Source organism: Ananas comosus, linkage group 3 (assembly GCF_001540865.1).
Source record: "Ananas comosus cultivar F153 linkage group 3, ASM154086v1, whole genome shotgun sequence".
In the NCBI taxonomy this organism is placed as follows: domain Eukaryota; kingdom Viridiplantae; phylum Streptophyta; class Magnoliopsida; order Poales; family Bromeliaceae; genus Ananas; species Ananas comosus.
The window spans coordinates 11,909,339-11,926,417 of record NC_033623.1 but is presented as its reverse complement, the minus strand read 5'-3'; the positions used below and the strand labels follow the sequence as shown (position 1 = coordinate 11,926,417).

At 40.0% G+C, this 17,079-nt stretch overlaps 3 protein-coding genes across 6 annotated transcripts; 1 reads left to right on the top strand and 2 right to left on the bottom strand.

The window, feature by feature from the left end:
- Nucleotides 118-2,921, top strand: LOC109708051 (aluminum-activated malate transporter 10-like). Its single transcript, XM_020229631.1, has 5 exons — nt 118-657; nt 1,011-1,151; nt 1,255-1,527; nt 1,694-1,956; nt 2,264-2,921. The coding sequence occupies exons 1-5, from the start codon at nt 312-314 to the stop codon at nt 2,723-2,725; spliced, it is 1,485 nt and encodes a 494-aa protein (XP_020085220.1). The 5' UTR covers nt 118-311; the 3' UTR covers nt 2,726-2,921.
- On the bottom strand, nt 3,581-10,614 carry LOC109708050 (bifunctional fucokinase/fucose pyrophosphorylase). Of its 2 annotated transcripts, none has more exons than XM_020229629.1 (7): nt 10,049-10,614; nt 9,251-9,530; nt 8,267-8,631; nt 7,787-7,913; nt 6,004-7,020; nt 5,034-5,758; nt 3,581-4,372 (listed from the first exon to the last, which is right to left on the bottom strand). In XM_020229629.1, exons 1-7 carry the CDS (start codon nt 10,373-10,375, stop codon nt 3,977-3,979), a joined length of 3,237 nt encoding a protein of 1,078 aa, XP_020085218.1. In that variant the 5' UTR covers nt 10,376-10,614; the 3' UTR covers nt 3,581-3,976. The 2 variants fall into 2 exon arrangements, with proteins under 2 accessions (XP_020085218.1, XP_020085219.1); XM_020229630.1 differs by lacking the exon at nt 10,049-10,614 and adding an exon at nt 9,746-10,035.
- Nucleotides 11,822-15,528, bottom strand: LOC109708052 (pentatricopeptide repeat-containing protein At3g53170). 3 transcript variants are annotated; one of them, XM_020229633.1, is made up of 6 exons: nt 15,106-15,528; nt 13,238-14,428; nt 13,013-13,132; nt 12,674-12,843; nt 12,333-12,556; nt 11,822-12,250 (listed from the first exon to the last, which is right to left on the bottom strand). In XM_020229633.1, exons 1-2 carry the CDS (start codon nt 15,433-15,435, stop codon nt 13,316-13,318), a joined length of 1,443 nt encoding a protein of 480 aa, XP_020085222.1. In that variant the 5' UTR covers nt 15,436-15,528; the 3' UTR covers nt 11,822-12,250; nt 12,333-12,556; nt 12,674-12,843; nt 13,013-13,132; nt 13,238-13,315. The 3 variants fall into 3 exon arrangements, with proteins under 3 accessions (XP_020085222.1, XP_020085221.1, XP_020085223.1); XM_020229632.1 differs by having other exon boundaries at nt 11,822-12,556; XM_020229634.1 differs by lacking the exons at nt 12,333-12,556; nt 12,674-12,843.

The window sequence follows — 17,079 nt, the reverse complement described above, 5'->3', positions numbered from 1 at the left end:
TTTCGAAAAAGGGTACAACATGCTGAGTAATGTTGTGGGTTCTTTTTCCACTCAATTCAACGTGTCCTTCTCAGCCCATTACCGCCTTTTTACAACTTCCACTCTCCTTCCTATGTAGATATATGTGTGTATATATATAAGGTCGCAACTTAGTCTCCAACCATTGCAAAGACAACAAGCTCAGTTTAGCGAAAGCCGCCGCCGCTGCGGAGCGCGAACCGGTTACTCCAGAACAATACAATAGGGTCCGACTCCTCTACGCCCGTTCGACCTGTTCGTTACCTCCGACCGGTATCGGAGAGAGTGGGGGGATGGCCGCGGCCGAGAGCAAAGAAGTGCAGGGTGGTTTGGAATGGCGGGTGAAAGTCCCCGAAGGATCGACGGCGAAGATGGAGTCGGAGGCGGCAGCGTTCGAGAGGGCGGCGGCGTGGCTGGTCGGGTGCATGGTGATGGTGAGGATGAAGGTGGTGGGCACTGCAACGAGAGTGTGGAGGATAGGAGCTGATGATCCAAGGAAAGTTATGCATGGGCTCAAAGTAGGGCTTGCCCTAACCCTAGTTTCACTCTTTTACTACACCAGGCCTTTGTATGATGGTGTGGGAAGAGCTGCTATGTGGGCTATTATGACTGTGGTTGTTGTCTTTGAATACACTGTTGGTAAGTAACAATTTTTCTTTTTAGGGGGTTAAAAAAACAAAACAAACTACATATTATATATATATATATATATATATATATATATATATATATATATATATATATATATATATNATATATATATATCTATTTGCACCACATATATTATATTTGTGTATATAAAGTGGAGCATGCACTAATTCAGTACATAGCCATTACGGGCCTAGTCAATAATTCTATCCATAGATAATGCGTACGAAGAGATGCTCATTTTACTTTATTTCACAAAATATAGTAGAACGAAAGAGTGCGCGCACTTAAATAAATGGTTAGAGAAAGCAAAAACATTGTAACAAGCGTTTTCTATATTGCAGGTGGGTGCTTGTACAAAGGATTCAACAGAGCCACTGCTACATTGAGCGCCGGCGCCCTCGCCATCGGCGTTCACTGGATCGCGGCGAAATCGGGACATAAAGTGGAGCCTGTTATCCTCGGTGCCTCAGTTTTTCTACTAGGTATTAAACAAAACTCTAATTACATGGATATCTAAACTACAGTAGTTACTGTATAACAACTGAGATTAAAATCACTGACCTTGTTTGACATGTATGTGCTCAGCCTCCACCGCCACCTTTTCGCGGTTCATACCGACGGTAAAAGCGCGATTCGACTACGGCGTGACGATATTCATCCTCACCTACAGCTTGGTTGCAGTGTCGGGGTACCGTGTGGAGCAGCTGCTCACGTTGGCGCAGCAGCGCTTGTCGACCATCGCCATCGGAATCTGCATCTGCCTCCTTGTTTGTGTTTTGATTTGCCCGGTTTGGGCCGGCCAAGAATTGCACCTTCTCATCGTTCGCAATATGGAAAAGCTCGCCGATTCCTTGGAGGGTATGTTCATTCATTCCTCTTACACAAAATTCAGAAACTAAATTGTTCCGATGAGGAGTTCAGGAATTGAATAGCAACATCGTGAAATTACGCACATTTTGTAGTGTTAGATTCAACAAAGGCCGAATTCTTAACTCACCAACTCTGTTCAAATCCAACTAAACAGGCTCTGTTGAAGATTACTTCACCGAGGACCGGATTGCCGATCCAAAGAGCACTTCGCCCTCACAAAAGTCGCAGGGCTACAAGTGCGTTCTTAACTCGAAGGCGTCTGAGGATTCACAGGCCAATTTAGCAAGATGGGAGCCGGCGCATGGCCGCTTCGGCTTTCGGCATCCCTGGAGTCAGTATCAGAAGGTTGGAGCCGCGATGAGATACTGTGCTTACTGCATAGAAGCCCTCAGTGGCTGCATCAATTCAGAGATTCAGGTAGCGTGGAAGTTTACTAACCTGTTTGGCATAACTTCTGAAATAGCTTCTCTATTTTGAAAAATAAAGCTTTTAAAACGAGTTTCTAGGCCTGCGGTACCGCTTTTTGTTCCATAAGGAGCACTTGGGTGTCCCTCATGTCAAGTACTAATTAAATCCAACCATTTAACTATTTGTCTTTTCAAAAAATAAATAAAAAAAAGTGATCCTTTAAGAGAAGCCCCTCATAAAACTTTCACCTCAATCTCAAAGATCATAGAAGATCACAGCTTCACAAGTGTTTCTAACACTGATAATTTTTTGCCAGGCACCTGAATCCATAAAGAAGCATCTAAGTGATGTGTGCATGAGACTCAGCTCACAGTGCTCAATGGTCTTGAAAGATATGTCAAGCTCAATCAAGGCAATGAGAAGGTCTCAGGGGATAGATCTCCTAGTGGCAGATATGAATGAAGCAGTTCAGGATCTCCAGAGTGCTTTAAAAGCACTTCCCAGTCAATTAATACAAGGAACAGCTTCTCCACAAAGAGAAGCAGCATCAGATGAGAAGCACTCCATCTCAGTTACTGCTACATTGCCGCTAATGGAAGCTCTTCCACTCATCACAGTAGCATCACTTTTGATTGAAATATCATCAAGGATTGAAGGGGCCGTAAATGCTGTGGAAACTTTAGCTAGACTGGCAAAGTTTGACGATCCTACTGACGATGAAAAGTCTGAAAAAATGAACAACATAAGCAACTCAGAGAAAGTCCTTCAAGAGGTCTAATTTGTTGGATATTCAGGAAAATCCCATATCTTATCTACAGGAAATAATGTCGTACAAATGAAATTTAGAGGCTCCTTGCTGAAACCAGATATGGTGTTTCGCTTTGTACATGTGAAATTAGGAGAAACGTGTATGAACGCCCCTCTAACTATATGTTATTTGAAAACAGATTATGCATTTTTTGTTTATACTCTTATATGAATCCCTCAATTTACATGTTGTTTTGTTTGACATAAGACTATCCTGCATACAGTATACATTATTTCTGAAACAGATTCCGTTAAAACTTGATGGTTTTCGTCAAAAAGATACATGGCATTTCTATAAACTGCAATAAAGTGCGCAAGAAATTCTTAAACACTGGTCAATCTGACAGCCACGAAAAGTAGGGTTGATCTTACTTGCTGAATCTCTCTCTTCAGTTAACCATTGACAATCAATCATTCCTTCGAGAACGACAAGATCACCTATGCACAAGAATTTCATGCACTACAGAATTGCACGATATCTCGTACCCAGGTCGTGAGTTGGTCTGATTGCATGTGTTTCTTGATATATTATTTTAATAAGAACTTTGTGCGCAAAACTATCCAGGCTGAGTGCTTTCTGACAGTAATCGCAGTACAAAATGGGAAAGCATTCTACAAAAGAATAATTTTCAGAAAATGAGGAAGTGGATTACCTCATCATTTAGGCCCTGAACATTCCCAGAAGAGGGTCGCAAATGGGAATTAAAAGAAGAAATCTTGTTGACTGGCACATTGTGGTCTTTGTAGTTGTACCAAGAATTGTGGATGCCATAGTCGAATTCACCTCTTCAGATTCAAACTGAGTTTTTGTTGGTGGAGAGATCACTTGAGAAAATGACATGAATATACAATAAACTTTTTAACATCCTTCTCAATCAGCATCTTGGTGTACAATACAACAATAACCTCCTATGTTACAATATCGGTAAATCATCTCCAATTCAAAAATCATATGAAATGCTTTTAGTATATCATTAACCGTACATAGTAACTAGCCATCATATTGGTATAGTCTATACAAAACATGAACACCGCAGTTTGACGCCGTAAACATAGGTGAATGAAAGAGAGGCCTGAAGAATACTCAACTGCAATTCTAGCAAAGCCTCTGCCACCTGCTGCCACCATTCTCTGATAAATACGGTAGTTCCGAAAAATCATTTCAAGATTATAAATTACACAGCTAGAGTAGCAACACCAAATATATCCCACAAAATTCACATCAGGGTGAATATATGCTCCACTTGTACACCTTCACATTGATATCTTCAGACTCTTCGAGCGCTTGCTTTAGTTCTCGTGCATGACGACGGCCCTTAGCAAGTAGTAATGCGAAACCGCCTCCCCCTGCACCGACCAGCTTGTAGCCACAGCAGTAAGGGTCGGCGAAAGTGAATAGCTTGTCCACAAATTGGTTGCTGCAGTATGGATCCAGCTCCTGGTGTAGCCGCCATGCCTCCAACATTATATGACCGAGCTCATCTAGGTCATTGTTCATCAAGGCTTCCCTTCCTATTTTTGCAAGAGCTGCGAGACGCTTGATGCTGGATATGAGGAGGTTATCGCGTCGGAGATATCGTGTGACTACCTTCTGCAAAACTTGATTGGCAAGCCTTACCTGTGTACAAACACAATGGTCAAGGAAATTCCACAATTAAACTGACGGAATTTTGCTTTATGTTTGGAGCTGTGAATTTAGATATTACAAGGCATTTTGAAGCGTAAATTGCCACTGCATAAGACAGGACATCAAAAGCATCTTAAATATTTTTCTCCTAACAAATCATTTTAAAAAGGGAAAAATGAGTTCAGACTCCCCCAAGTTCCATCAAATAACAGCTTATTCCGAATAACTACAGTATATGCTGTCAGAAATCACGAATATCATTTAAGTTCTCATTCTCAAGGAATTTTCTAAGATCAGCATTACTAACTTAAAATCCAAAACCTTACACTTCAAGGCCTGCATCTATAGTTGCTTTGAAAAAGTTACGAATGTACACATATAAAGGGAACGTAAATCCTCTTTGTAAAGTTGACATGTTTTCCTTGTTAATAATTTATTGTGCACAACGGAGTACAAGTTTGTAGACCTAAGAAGAACAGGTATGTTAAAATGAGTTAAATACACAATAGATGCTAACAATAAATTTCAGCGCCAACAAAAAAGAGCTTCAGCTAGTCCTATTAATGAACTTAATTTTGTGAAGTTATATGATTCATATAAGCAAAAATAAAAGACAACTGTTTTGTCTAATCAGACAAATTTGCTGACATACTTGGCCAGTGAAAACCACGAGCAGGCGCTGCTCTAATTCCTGCACCAAATGAAGCGACGCTGCTAGAGGAATGACTTGCAGTCGCAGCGGTTGTCCTGGAAAACTTTGTGCACATTTAATGCCAGGATATAGACCTCCAATTTGATCCTGCCATCCTCCACCTGTCCCCATTATTTGCTCCAAAACCAGAACAACTCTAGCAACATTATCATTACTCTCATCCTCTTCCATGAGACGCAAAAGCCCCTTCACCACTGCAGCAGCCAGTATACTAGAAGTTCCAAGACCACTGCCACGGGGAACCTTTGCCCACGTCCTAATGTGTAAACCTGATTCCAACAATATTGTGTGATGCAGTACACCAGTCACAAGAAGAGCAGATTTTACGAGTCGAAATGGATCATCTTTATCCAACGGAGCTGAAATTGATGCAGGATCTTCAATATAAACATGGTTTGAAGCATCATCCACAATTGAAACACCAAAGTTCTGGGTTGTTTCTACCAGAGTGCCAATTGGAAGGGATCCTTCCAAAGTTATTGCCATATTTAGAACGCATCCTAGACGTTCCAAGCTCCAAGGAGGGGTATCACTCCAACCACCGACAAAATCAACCCGAACTGGCAACTCAACAATAGCTTTTTTCAGTTGAAAAATGCTTCCATTAGGATCCCTTAGGAGACTCGATGAACTGTTTGTCCCATCAGTTGAGTCGAACACATTATCTTCATAAAATTTTAAAATTTATCAAAAAATAATTAGCAATAACCCATACAAAAGTCTTGAGAAAACAAAAGGAGGGCAACTCAAAAAACGTAAAAAGGAGGGGTATAACTCCAGACAAACTTAACTACAATAGCTACAAATCTGGATTACTTAAGGCTTTAGTCCCTGCATCATTTTATCCGATCTTCGATAAGATTTATATCACATTTCATAAGCAATTGTAGAAATTAATAATTTTGTGTACCTTCAAATCCATATTTCACTGCTGATGCAGTCTCACTAGCAACTGCAGCCCACACAGTCTGCTCCATCAGGACAGCAGCCGATTCATCTCCACAAGCTCTAAGAAGATCAACCTGCACCTGGTATTGTCGGCTTGGAGGAAGAATACCAACACTCTGTTTCTCAAGATTGGGACAAAGTCCAAGGAGTTCCTTACAAATTTCTAGTCCAAAGGCATCATTTTGCAAGATCTCCTCACACAATTCCGACAGGTTACGCCCAAGCAAACCATAAGTCATGCAAGCTTTAGCTATACCAGCAGCAAGTTCAGCTTGATGGTTACTTGAATCAATGCAAAGCTGAGGATAATTAATTGAACGATGCAGCTCCTCCAAGCTGACGCGGTGAGCTTTTCTCCATATTGAAAGCATTTCTTTATGGTTATTGTAGGTCGATCCCATGAGCCACATTCCTATATTAAGCATTTCAACAGGAGATACAACAGGGAATAGCTTCGCATTCCAGAGGCACTTTTGTTGAGTAGTCGAAGAGCCCCATAAGTCGGCTTCGTCAATTTTAAGATCAGATAAGACCTTTCTCCATGGCTTGCCACAAAATGTCCCATTCTCTTCGAGTGAAACTTTTGGGTTATCATGGAGTCCACAATAGATCAGAATTCTCCCCACTGATTTTACCAGAGGCACTTCCCAAAGACAATGACGGTCAGGTAAGATAAAGCAAACCAACTTTCCAGATTGCTCACATTGGCTCAATCCTTGTATATTAACTCCAACAACGATTGATTGTGAACCTATCTGTATTCTCCCTGAAAGTGATGAATCATAAACCAAAGAATCCTCTCCAATCGAAACCCCAGGTGAAATTTTGCTGGAAAGAATAACAGCTGTCGCAGCAATGTCGCAGACAGTGGTTTCTGGTAAAGAACACAAATGCCTCCTACCAACTAGTCCTGAATTGGGCCCGCCTAAGTGATCAAGAACTTCGATAGAAGTGCCAAAATGCAAGAATGACAAGTCATCTGCAAAGTAAAAAAGTAGTACTAAATGTCCAATCATATATGAACTTGCTAACCCTATAAAATGAAAAGTGATAAGACCAAAATTCTCATGTCACCAAAAACTGATGTAGGTCAAAGTAGTAGAAGAAAGAATGATATAGTAGATAGAAGGAGTATGTAGACCAAATACAAAAATATGGATCAGAAATACAAAAATTTGACCTACCAAAATAAGACCAAATACAAAATATGGATGCCTAATGCAGATGTAACAAAAAACAAACCCAAGTCATTCCAATTAATTCATAACAAATGAAACTTGCACAATGAAAGAATTGACAACTCAAACTTGATATCAATCATGCTTGGACTGCACCAAAACCCAAAGAGAATAAAAATGGACACACCTGAGAATTTAACAGACCTCAAAAGTGTCAGACACTTCCCTCAAAGGTAATAGACACACAAAAATGCTCACTAAAACATAAGAGTACTCGAACAATAAACAATGGCAGATGCCTGTTTTTTTCAGTCTATGCCTGCTGCAACCTGTCAGAATCATGCTCCATAGCTCTACTAACACTAATGAAAACTAGTTACTATAGATCCATTGCAGAGTTAAAAAAGGTAAAAGTGTTGTATAAGTCAGTGTTTTTGTAGTTTATTTTTTATTTTTATTTTTTAAAATTTTACGTAGAGTCTAATCTCATATTCCAGGATAAATCATTGGAAACTAATAATCAAACATAGACACATATGAAGCTGGTAATATATAGATAGGACATACAAGAACAGAAGCTGAACAATTTCTGAGCTCCCAGTGCATCTATAAGGTGCTTTCCTAAGGGGCGAGATTTCAACCATTCATGTTTTACAGGTACCCATGCTGCTACCATATCTTCATATAAACTCATCTGCAGTCATTTAAAAAAAAAAATAAGTTCCCTGACAAAGGATTAAATGTTCATATGATGCCAAAGAATTCAACTAATAAGAATATCATGATGCAGCGTAGTTTAAGAACAGGAGATTCAGTTACTCGAACTAAATAAGAATGCACAGTAGCCTGATTTCTAGGTATACGAGCAAGGTCCCTATTCCTCAAAAGAATGGTATCAGCTATCAACTAATTATTCACTCAAAATGCATCCTAAACCGACGATTTAGAATGTTTAGAGACACTAATGCCAAAAGGCCAACAGATAATGAATATATATACTTGCTACTGTTACAGCTCGCATATCAATGCCGAATAATGGTGGCTTGCCTCTTTTTTGCAAGTGATAAGATCCTTTATCATCGGACTTGACAAACAGGCTAGGCGAAGAAGTTCTTCCCATGCTTTGCCTCTCACTGCTATTATCCCTGTATCAAGCAGTGCTCTCCCATCAGGCAGAACAGCATGGCTCTCCAGCATCTCATTCATTGTTGGCTTTTGCAGAAGATTCTCAACTAAGCAAAGTGAATAATTTTCACCCTTGATTCCATCTTCTGCTGCTATGATAACACCATGATTACACGCTACATCCATTGTGATTGGGGCTGTGATAATGCAAGAAGCATCATCAGGAAGAATCATGTTGGACGCATCAAAACAGGGCAGCACATCTCCTGTCATTATGAATATCCCACCTGAACAAGGAAATCACCTTGTAATAAGATTAACTGCTTAATGATGCAACACTTTGTGATATTTATGACAGCAAATTTGGTGGGGTTATTTGTAAAAAAAAAAATTTTGAGGCCAAATGCAAAAAAAGCCCCAGCAAATTAAATAAAGGAATCACTATAACATGTAAAGAACAAAAGCAGAAATATTATATCAAAAGACTAAACTTAAATCTTTACTAAATGTGTCTTGTTAGTGAACCTCACACTAAAGCAGCATATCAACAGAAAAGCAGCTGACAGTGCAGATAAATTTAAACTGAGAGGGAAAAAAAAAAGAAAAGAAGCAATTAAACTAGATTTCATAGCTAGTTATAATAAATATTTTAGCAACAGATTAGACTCCGCTTAGATGATTCACTTAGCATGCAAGATGTATGAAAAGATGGCTTATAATCTAAAATCAAATGGTTAAACTATACGCATGCGCTGATTTGATAAACTCAAACCATATACGGCCCTCTAAAAGCTTAGATATGCAGAGAAGGGAACTCACATAATTTCACTAGCAATTGATGTTCTTAAAAGGCAAAAACCAATTTTTAATATTACAGATGTCAGGGAAAGATCAATCTCTATTAACCTTCATTCTTAAAAGCTTGCCTTGCGCTAGAGGAAATTGCAAGAATATGATCGAAAAGCAACGGAATAGGCCCATCCGGATTATCCGACGCCAAGTACGGCAGTGGTAGGAACACTTTCCCCATCGGGTTGGCCCACGGGACCCTCTTAGAGTCTCCTCCAGCATGAAGTAATAATATATGCTTCTTCGCCATTACGCTTAACATCGAGGTGAGAAGGATGTTATCATCAGAATTGCCATTTTCCGAAGTTATCAAAGTGCCCTTCTCATCGTCTGGCACCTGCTATAGGTAAAAGATATTTACTCAAAGAAGAAATTACAAAACAATGGGTTTCACATAAACAATATGGACGAAACCAGAGAAGTAAAAGTTCCCCAAAGCATTTCTTTGTTGTCATTCTCATAATGACAAAAAGGCGGAAGGCGCCAAGGCCACTTCTTTAAGGGAACAACTACACACACATGATCAAAGTTAGCAAGCATTACATGTCATACCTAGATTGAGCCAAGAAGAAGTTACTATCAGCCAAATGCAAGAAAACTTTTTGAATTTACATCTAGCCTTCACCTTTCAATCAAGATTCGCGCCGAACCTAGCGAGGCGAAAGAGTCCGGTACATTCCAAACCCTAGAAAAGATCTTGAAATCTAAAGCATCTCTCCCTGAGGGAGATTCATGCCTTAAAAAAGCCCTAAACCCTAACCAGAGCGGATTCGTTGCATTTCTACAGGAAGAATCGAGAATCGTGGGAGAGTAGCGACAGGAGGAGCCCTAATTGTTGGGAGAAGAGGGGGGGACCTGGGAGGGGGAGAGGAGGTGGCGGGCGAGGGCGGAGAGGGCGTGGAGGGTGGCGGCGCCGGAGCCGATGCGGGCGGCGTCGGGGTCGGGGACGGCGAGGGCGGCGGTGGAGGGGGGGATTCGGCCGGAGCGGCGGGCGCGGGCGAGGTGCCAGTCGAAGAGAGCGGCCTGCTCCGGGCTGGCCGCCGTGAGGACGATGGCGTCCCACGCCGGCGCGCGCGCCGGGTGCCGCGCAGACAGCCGGAGCCGGTACCACGACTTGCGCAGGATCGCCGCCACCTCGTCGGCCGTCTGCCCCCGCGTCCGCGTCCGCGTCCCGCGCTCCATTCGCTTCCGCTACTCTCCCTTTTCCTCCTTCCCAATTTTCTCTTCTTTTCTTTTAACTTCTTTTATGGGGGAAGACTTCTTCCCAATTTTCTCTTCTTTTCTTTTAAGCTTCTATCAATCTGGAGAGAGAACTGTGAAAATAAAATTCAATGGATCTTGGGGGTAGCACTTGGTACATAAATATCACGCTTTAGGACATGAAAATTTGAGAGGAGCTCAAAGCGGTGGAGAGGAAAAGCAATGTTTTAAAAATGGGTCCAACAAGGTTGGACCAATAACATAGACGTGACGTCGTAAATACTTAATTTATTTATTTGTTTATTTATTTATTTATTATCATATTTAATTATAAATATTAATATTTAGATCAGATTAAGTAAGTACAATTTTTCACGTTTTATTTTTCATAGTAGAAACTAAAATATGTACAAAAAAATCAATCCTAAATAAATAAATAAATTCAGCTGATTTGTCTAGAACAAAACCGGTTCACTGATTTACTAATTGAACAGAACAAAACCGGTTCACTGATTTACTGATTGAACCACTGATTCGAACACATCAAAATAAATTTTTAACTTATCCGGTTCAAAGAATTGAACTGTAGAGTAGACCCAAATTTTAAAATGTTGGGAAAAGCTATATGCTGATCTTACTTTTTTTTTTTTAATGTGTGTGTGAATGGATAGATATCGGATACTCACAACAATATTGTTATTTACTTTGTAATAATTTTGGCGAACTTTTTTTTTTGCAAAAAAGAACTTGTTCAAGAAATTCAAGACTCTTTAAACTTTTTCATATTTTGCAATTGCATCCTAACGAACACTCCGTTCAGCACCAAATTTAAATATAATTCAACAAAATTCAGTCGAGATAATTCTTTTTGAATATAATTTAAAATAAAATTCTTTCTTTCGATTAAATTGGAGTTCAACTAAATTCTTTTGTGTTATTTAGCAAAAAAATAGAAAACCATTTCAATATAAATACTTTTTTCATTCTATCCTCAGTTACGTTGTAAAAAAAAATAATAATAATATTACAACTAATTTAAGGAGGAATGTGTTAGAATTACTGATAAAGTATAGCTAATAGCAATAAATTCTCGCCAAATCCAACCTTGTATTACAAAAAGGCAACCAAATGCAGCCCATCAATCAAGTCTGTTTTTCAATAGTTTGGTAGGAATATAATTGAAACATATAAGAAAGTTAAACAAGTCAGGTAAATGAAAAGTTTACAGACAAGTCAAATACATTTCTAAGACGAATAAAGGAGTAAGGAGAAAAGAAACACTTTGAAAGTACAGCTACTCAAAGGATACTTACAAAGCAGATATAGATCTATCATGCTTCTCAGCACCGGCTAATGATTCAACTCGCATTTGTTAATCGAATGCACAGACGATGCGTATGAGCGAAATTTGAGGAAAAAACATCAATAGACGGAACACGTTGAACTCTAGCATGATCGATTTGAACAATTTAATAGCTGGGTATTACACTACTCGAATATGTGCAAATTATGATGCTCTAGTTCAAGGAGAAAATAACCCTAGAAGGATTAATTGTAGAAAGAAAGAAAGCAGCCAGTTGCCACACATTGACCACATTCTCCCTTAACACATCATCATCACCCCCTAATTGCAATCAAAACATACAAAAAGGTAAATCATTCAAATTATGATTCTTGTCGAACTAGAATCTGCGGACAGAACTGTTATTCTGAATCCAAGAGTGCATTTGGTTTCTTAGGAATGTGCAGGGACGACCACCAAACGAATTGTTGATCGTATTGTCATTTGACTTCAAAGTTGATTGGACTGCCGGATTGGAACCATCATTTTTCTTTTAATGCAAACAGGTGTAAGACCTGCACATTATAAGAGAGAGCAAAGTTTACATGGTGGCCGAGCTGGAGGATTGGAACCATCAATTAGGGCGTGAGACTCTACCATCCTAAGGTACTGTTAAAACAAAGAATCTTATCAATGCCAATGAGTGAGAAAACATATATCGAACTGCTGAATTAAGTTTCTGCTGCTTGTTCTCCCTCGCAATCAATTTTTTTTCCTTCATTGACTTACTAGCCTTCAACAAGTTCAGAGAGAATTTCCAACATTCACTTTTTTCAACACCTGCTTCTTGGTTAATATCTTCATTTTTAATAAACGTACAACTGCATCCAAAAGGAGAAAACAACAGATATAAGCAGGAGGAAACTGAAAAATGTTTGCAAGAAGATCTCTGCATGAAATAAAGAGTGTAAGAGAAGAATATCATTACAAAGTCCTACCAAAAGAATAGATGTTGGATGAGCACGTCTTCCTCGATATCCTCTTTTCAATCTTCCTTTATTGTAATATCTCGCACGGAAATAATCCATGCATGATATATTTCAGATGCCCAAACATTACTTAAAGCGAAAAAAAATTCACAGATATGCTAACACTCCCACCTGGAAATCTGGGAGCCAATTCAAATGTAATCATTGTTAAGAATTTTCACAAATAAAAGAAGGAAACAAAAATATCAGAAATGAGCAGCATATGCCAACAGGCCCCAAGCAATGAAGAGAGAGAGAGAGAGAGAGAGAGAGAGAGGTCAAAAGAATGCTAGAAGAAGCAGAGCTTACCTCTACAGAGTGTACCAGAGGAAATTGCCGTATATCTGTGCTAGTGCCAGCGTTGATACTTGCAAAGACGAGTTTTATTCATAAGACCAGTTTGTGATGGGATTCTTGTCAACCTGGTGCCTATATAACAAGTACTTCTCCATCAGAAAAATCCTTTAGTTTTAAGAATCCATGTGTCCTTAGTAGCAAAATCAATATATACAAAGGATAATAAAAAAAACCAACCTATTAAAAATGGTAATAATGTGAACGTCAACAGATTAGTTTGGCACGATCAAGCTCCTTTATTTGAGTCAGTTAGAATTAGAAAATTTTTACCAAAGCTTCCTTTTCTGTCCTGCATATCTTCTCCCCCAACAATTTAACGGCTTCATACATGCCTTGAGCATTATATGCATGAACCATTGTTGCAAATGTAACATCATCAGGTTTACATTTCTTCTCCTTCATAAGCTCAAACATTTCTCCCATTATCTTCACCTCTCCGGCCTGACCATACGCATTGATTACACAGTTGAAAAAAGCTGTGTCCAGAACAACATCAGTGTTCTCCGTTTGCCTTATAATTGCAGGAACTCTATCAAGAAGCCCAGCTTTACTGTATCCACTGACCAGCGAGCAGTAAGTGATTGAATTAGGCTTAACCCCTTGAATCTTCATCAACCTAAAATAGTATTCCATCTCCTTGATATTCCCTGCTCTTCCAAAACATTCTATAATTATATTGAAGGTTATAACAGTCGGAGAAAAGAAGCGTTTTTTCATGTACTGCAAAACCAACCTCAATTTTTCATGCATGCCGGCTTTTCCATAGGACTTAATCATGATATTGAATGTTTGGATGTCGGGTTCAATACCCATTAGCTGAAACTCATTGTACCACTTTTCCATCTCAGCTGTTGTTCCATAATTTCCATAAGCCCAGAGAATAGAGTTCATCGTGAATATATCGGGCAAGCATCGTCCATTCTCGAGCATATCAAACAAAGAATTCTCCATATCTTCAAGCATTCCAGCTTTACCATATCCATCTATCATAATATTGTAAGTAACAACATTGCATTCAAGACCCAAGTAAGACATTTCAGTAAGTAGTGTGGGTATGTAATCAAAGCGACGCAATTTGCAACAGCAGTTTATCAGGATCGAGAAAGTGAACTCATCGGGCTTGCAATCAGAAATGGTTTTCATTTCATCAACGGTAAGAAACGCCTCCTCCAAGAGGCCACTGAAACCATACGCACCTACAAGTGAAGTGTAAACATCCAAAGTTGGTTTAACACCTTCCGAAAGCATAGCTCGGAAAAGCGAGGTGGCATGCTCAGGCTGCCTGCACTTCCCAAGCATCGTCAACAGTCTCGCATAAGTTCGAGATTTTGGTTGATACCAGCGCTGCTTCCGGAGCAGCCCAAAGATCTACGATAAGTAAGAGAAGCAAAACTCAAGCATTAACTAGTGACCAACTAGTCCCACATATAGACAAATGTTAATGTGTTAAAAATTAGAGGCATGCTAAAGCATGCTTGGATAATTCAAAGAAACCAAAGTCAACAAATTTAGGCCCTGTTAGGATGCATGAATATCTTGTTCAATATATTTTCTTAATTTACTCCAAAAATTTATATATATGGTAAATAAGGAGTATGATCAAATATGTTGAATGGAATATCATATTCGGCCTGTAAGTTTTCTTTTCATAATAAAATAAATCACCTCATACGTGAATATGCTATACTATCAAATAATGAATAGCAAGACCTCTGAAGAAACAAAAATCAAACTCCTTAATTACAATTATACTAGAAAATTCTCATATCAAATAATGTATCTGACATTCAAAGAGGGCCGTAATATGATAGAGAGATTACGAACTAATACATTGAACGCAACTATAACACTCTGTGCTCTTAAAATGGTATTAAACTGTTGTCTCATACAGTAAGTTGCAAGAAATTTGTGAAGGGATAATTGAATCCCCAACTCAAATACTAAGTAATACTCGCACAAGGAGATAAAACTCGCCCCAAATTCAGAAAGGAACCAATTTTACCAACGGGGAACGAAGAAAAAGAAACAGGAGAATTAGGGTTAACCTCGAGTGCGGATTCCCATCGGTTATCGGAGATGGAGCTCTCGAGTGCCTCGAGAACCGCTCGGGGCCAGAGGCGCGTGGAAGAGGCGGATCCGGCCCTCTTCTCCACGCCCAACACGGCGGCCTCCGTCCTCAGAATGTGCGATAGCTCCCTCTTCGGCTCCCCCCCGAGGCCATTGGAGCGGGGGCTCCGCCGCTTCCGAGCCCTAACAAGGAGGAGAAGTGAACGCCCTCTGCGTCTCCATAAGGTTAAGAGGGAGGAGGAGGGGGACGACGACGACGACGATGAGAGTAAACGAGGGTTTGGGGGATCGATTAAGCGGAGCTCCATTAATGGCGGAGAGCGCGGGGTCGCGGGAGCAACGAAGGGTGAGGAGGGGGAGAACGAGGGAGACGCAGATAAGGTGGTCGAGGACGCACGTGCGCGTCCACGCGAGGAGAGAATAGGAGGTTTGAATTTTCCGGTTCGGCCCCGGTTCGCAAACAATTATGTCGACAGGGAATGGTTCGGCCCGATTCTGAGCCGATCGAGTCCAAGCCCTCTCTAATTGCCTATTCGCTAAAATTATGTCGCGACACAGATTCGATTCCCTGGCCTATGATATTTGTTTCAATAAAGAAATGGAGTTGTTCGGAGCGTGAGAGGAATTAGAGCACAATAAAATTAATTCCATTTCTTATCTATCGTGACCACCGACGCTTTATAGTCCTCAAAATTCCTCCACTTCTTCTGATGGTTTGTAAAAGTTGAAAAATTCTGATTTACATCACTGTTGAGCCAGTCAGGCGCGAACAGCTGGCACGCTGGGTCCATGTCCACGGCTAAAACGAAGATCTAGAATACATCGGACGCACACGAGCCGCACTGGACCGAGGAGTTATAACAACCGCAAGCAGTTACGAGTGGTTCCGATCGGCCGAAGGTAGTCCTGCGAATCAGGAGATAGTGGTTGATCGTGCAAAAGCAATAACTAACGCAAGGACGGTTCTATAAATAGGCATACGATACCCTGAAAAAAAGGTCTTCGCCCCTGCGCACAAAAGACCATCTTTATTTTTCTGCATCTTTCTATTCTCGCATTTACTGCTTTCCTTAGGAGTAGTTCCTATAATTTAGCATATTCGGAGTCTGTCTGCCCTACGGGCATCACTCCCCTGTTCCCATACTTGAAGTCTGTCTGCCCTACGGGCATCACTCCCCTGTTTGTATACTTTTTTCTTTTGCTATTCAATAGAAAGTCATCTTCGGTTCTTTCTGCCGATCAGATCACAAGTTGTTTGGCCATTCGGCTCGTTTCTTAGTCGAATTCTGGGCTTCCCCTCTCCATTCGGCTCATCCTGCCGAAGCGAATTTACTGTGGAGGTTTTCGAACCCAGCTGATTCGATCCCTCATCGGCCTAATCGCTTGATCCTCTGTGGGCGCATACTTCAAGGATCATAATCTGCAGCCGTCTCGCATCCCGACGATCTTCCCGAGGAGAATTATTGACCGGATCAAGGGTCGGGACATTCGGCATGCAACAATCACAAAATCACAAAATTTTGGACCCATATAATTATTAGGCTGCGTAAATAGTAACTAATTAAGGACAATATTGTTAGACTCCTATATGAGTACTCATTTCCATGCTTTAGTTGAAATCTATTCAAAATATTTTTGGCTGGAATTACAAGCAGAATAAAACGTGAATTTTTATTCGAATATCTCAAGGAAAGCTTGTTTTGCTCTTTTTACAAAAAGAAAACAGAAAAAAAAACAAAATTACAATTTTTGTAATATTTTAAAAATATTATATATTAAATATTTAGAATGACAAATTTGTTATTAACTGTTCAAGTTACTTTGGCTGAGAGATTGCTGAGAACTAGCATATTGTTTTAACGGACTACAAATGACTATCTTCGAATGTAAAAATACGAATATCTTATAATTCATAATAATTTAGTATTCTGCCCACCTAAGAATCCACAATG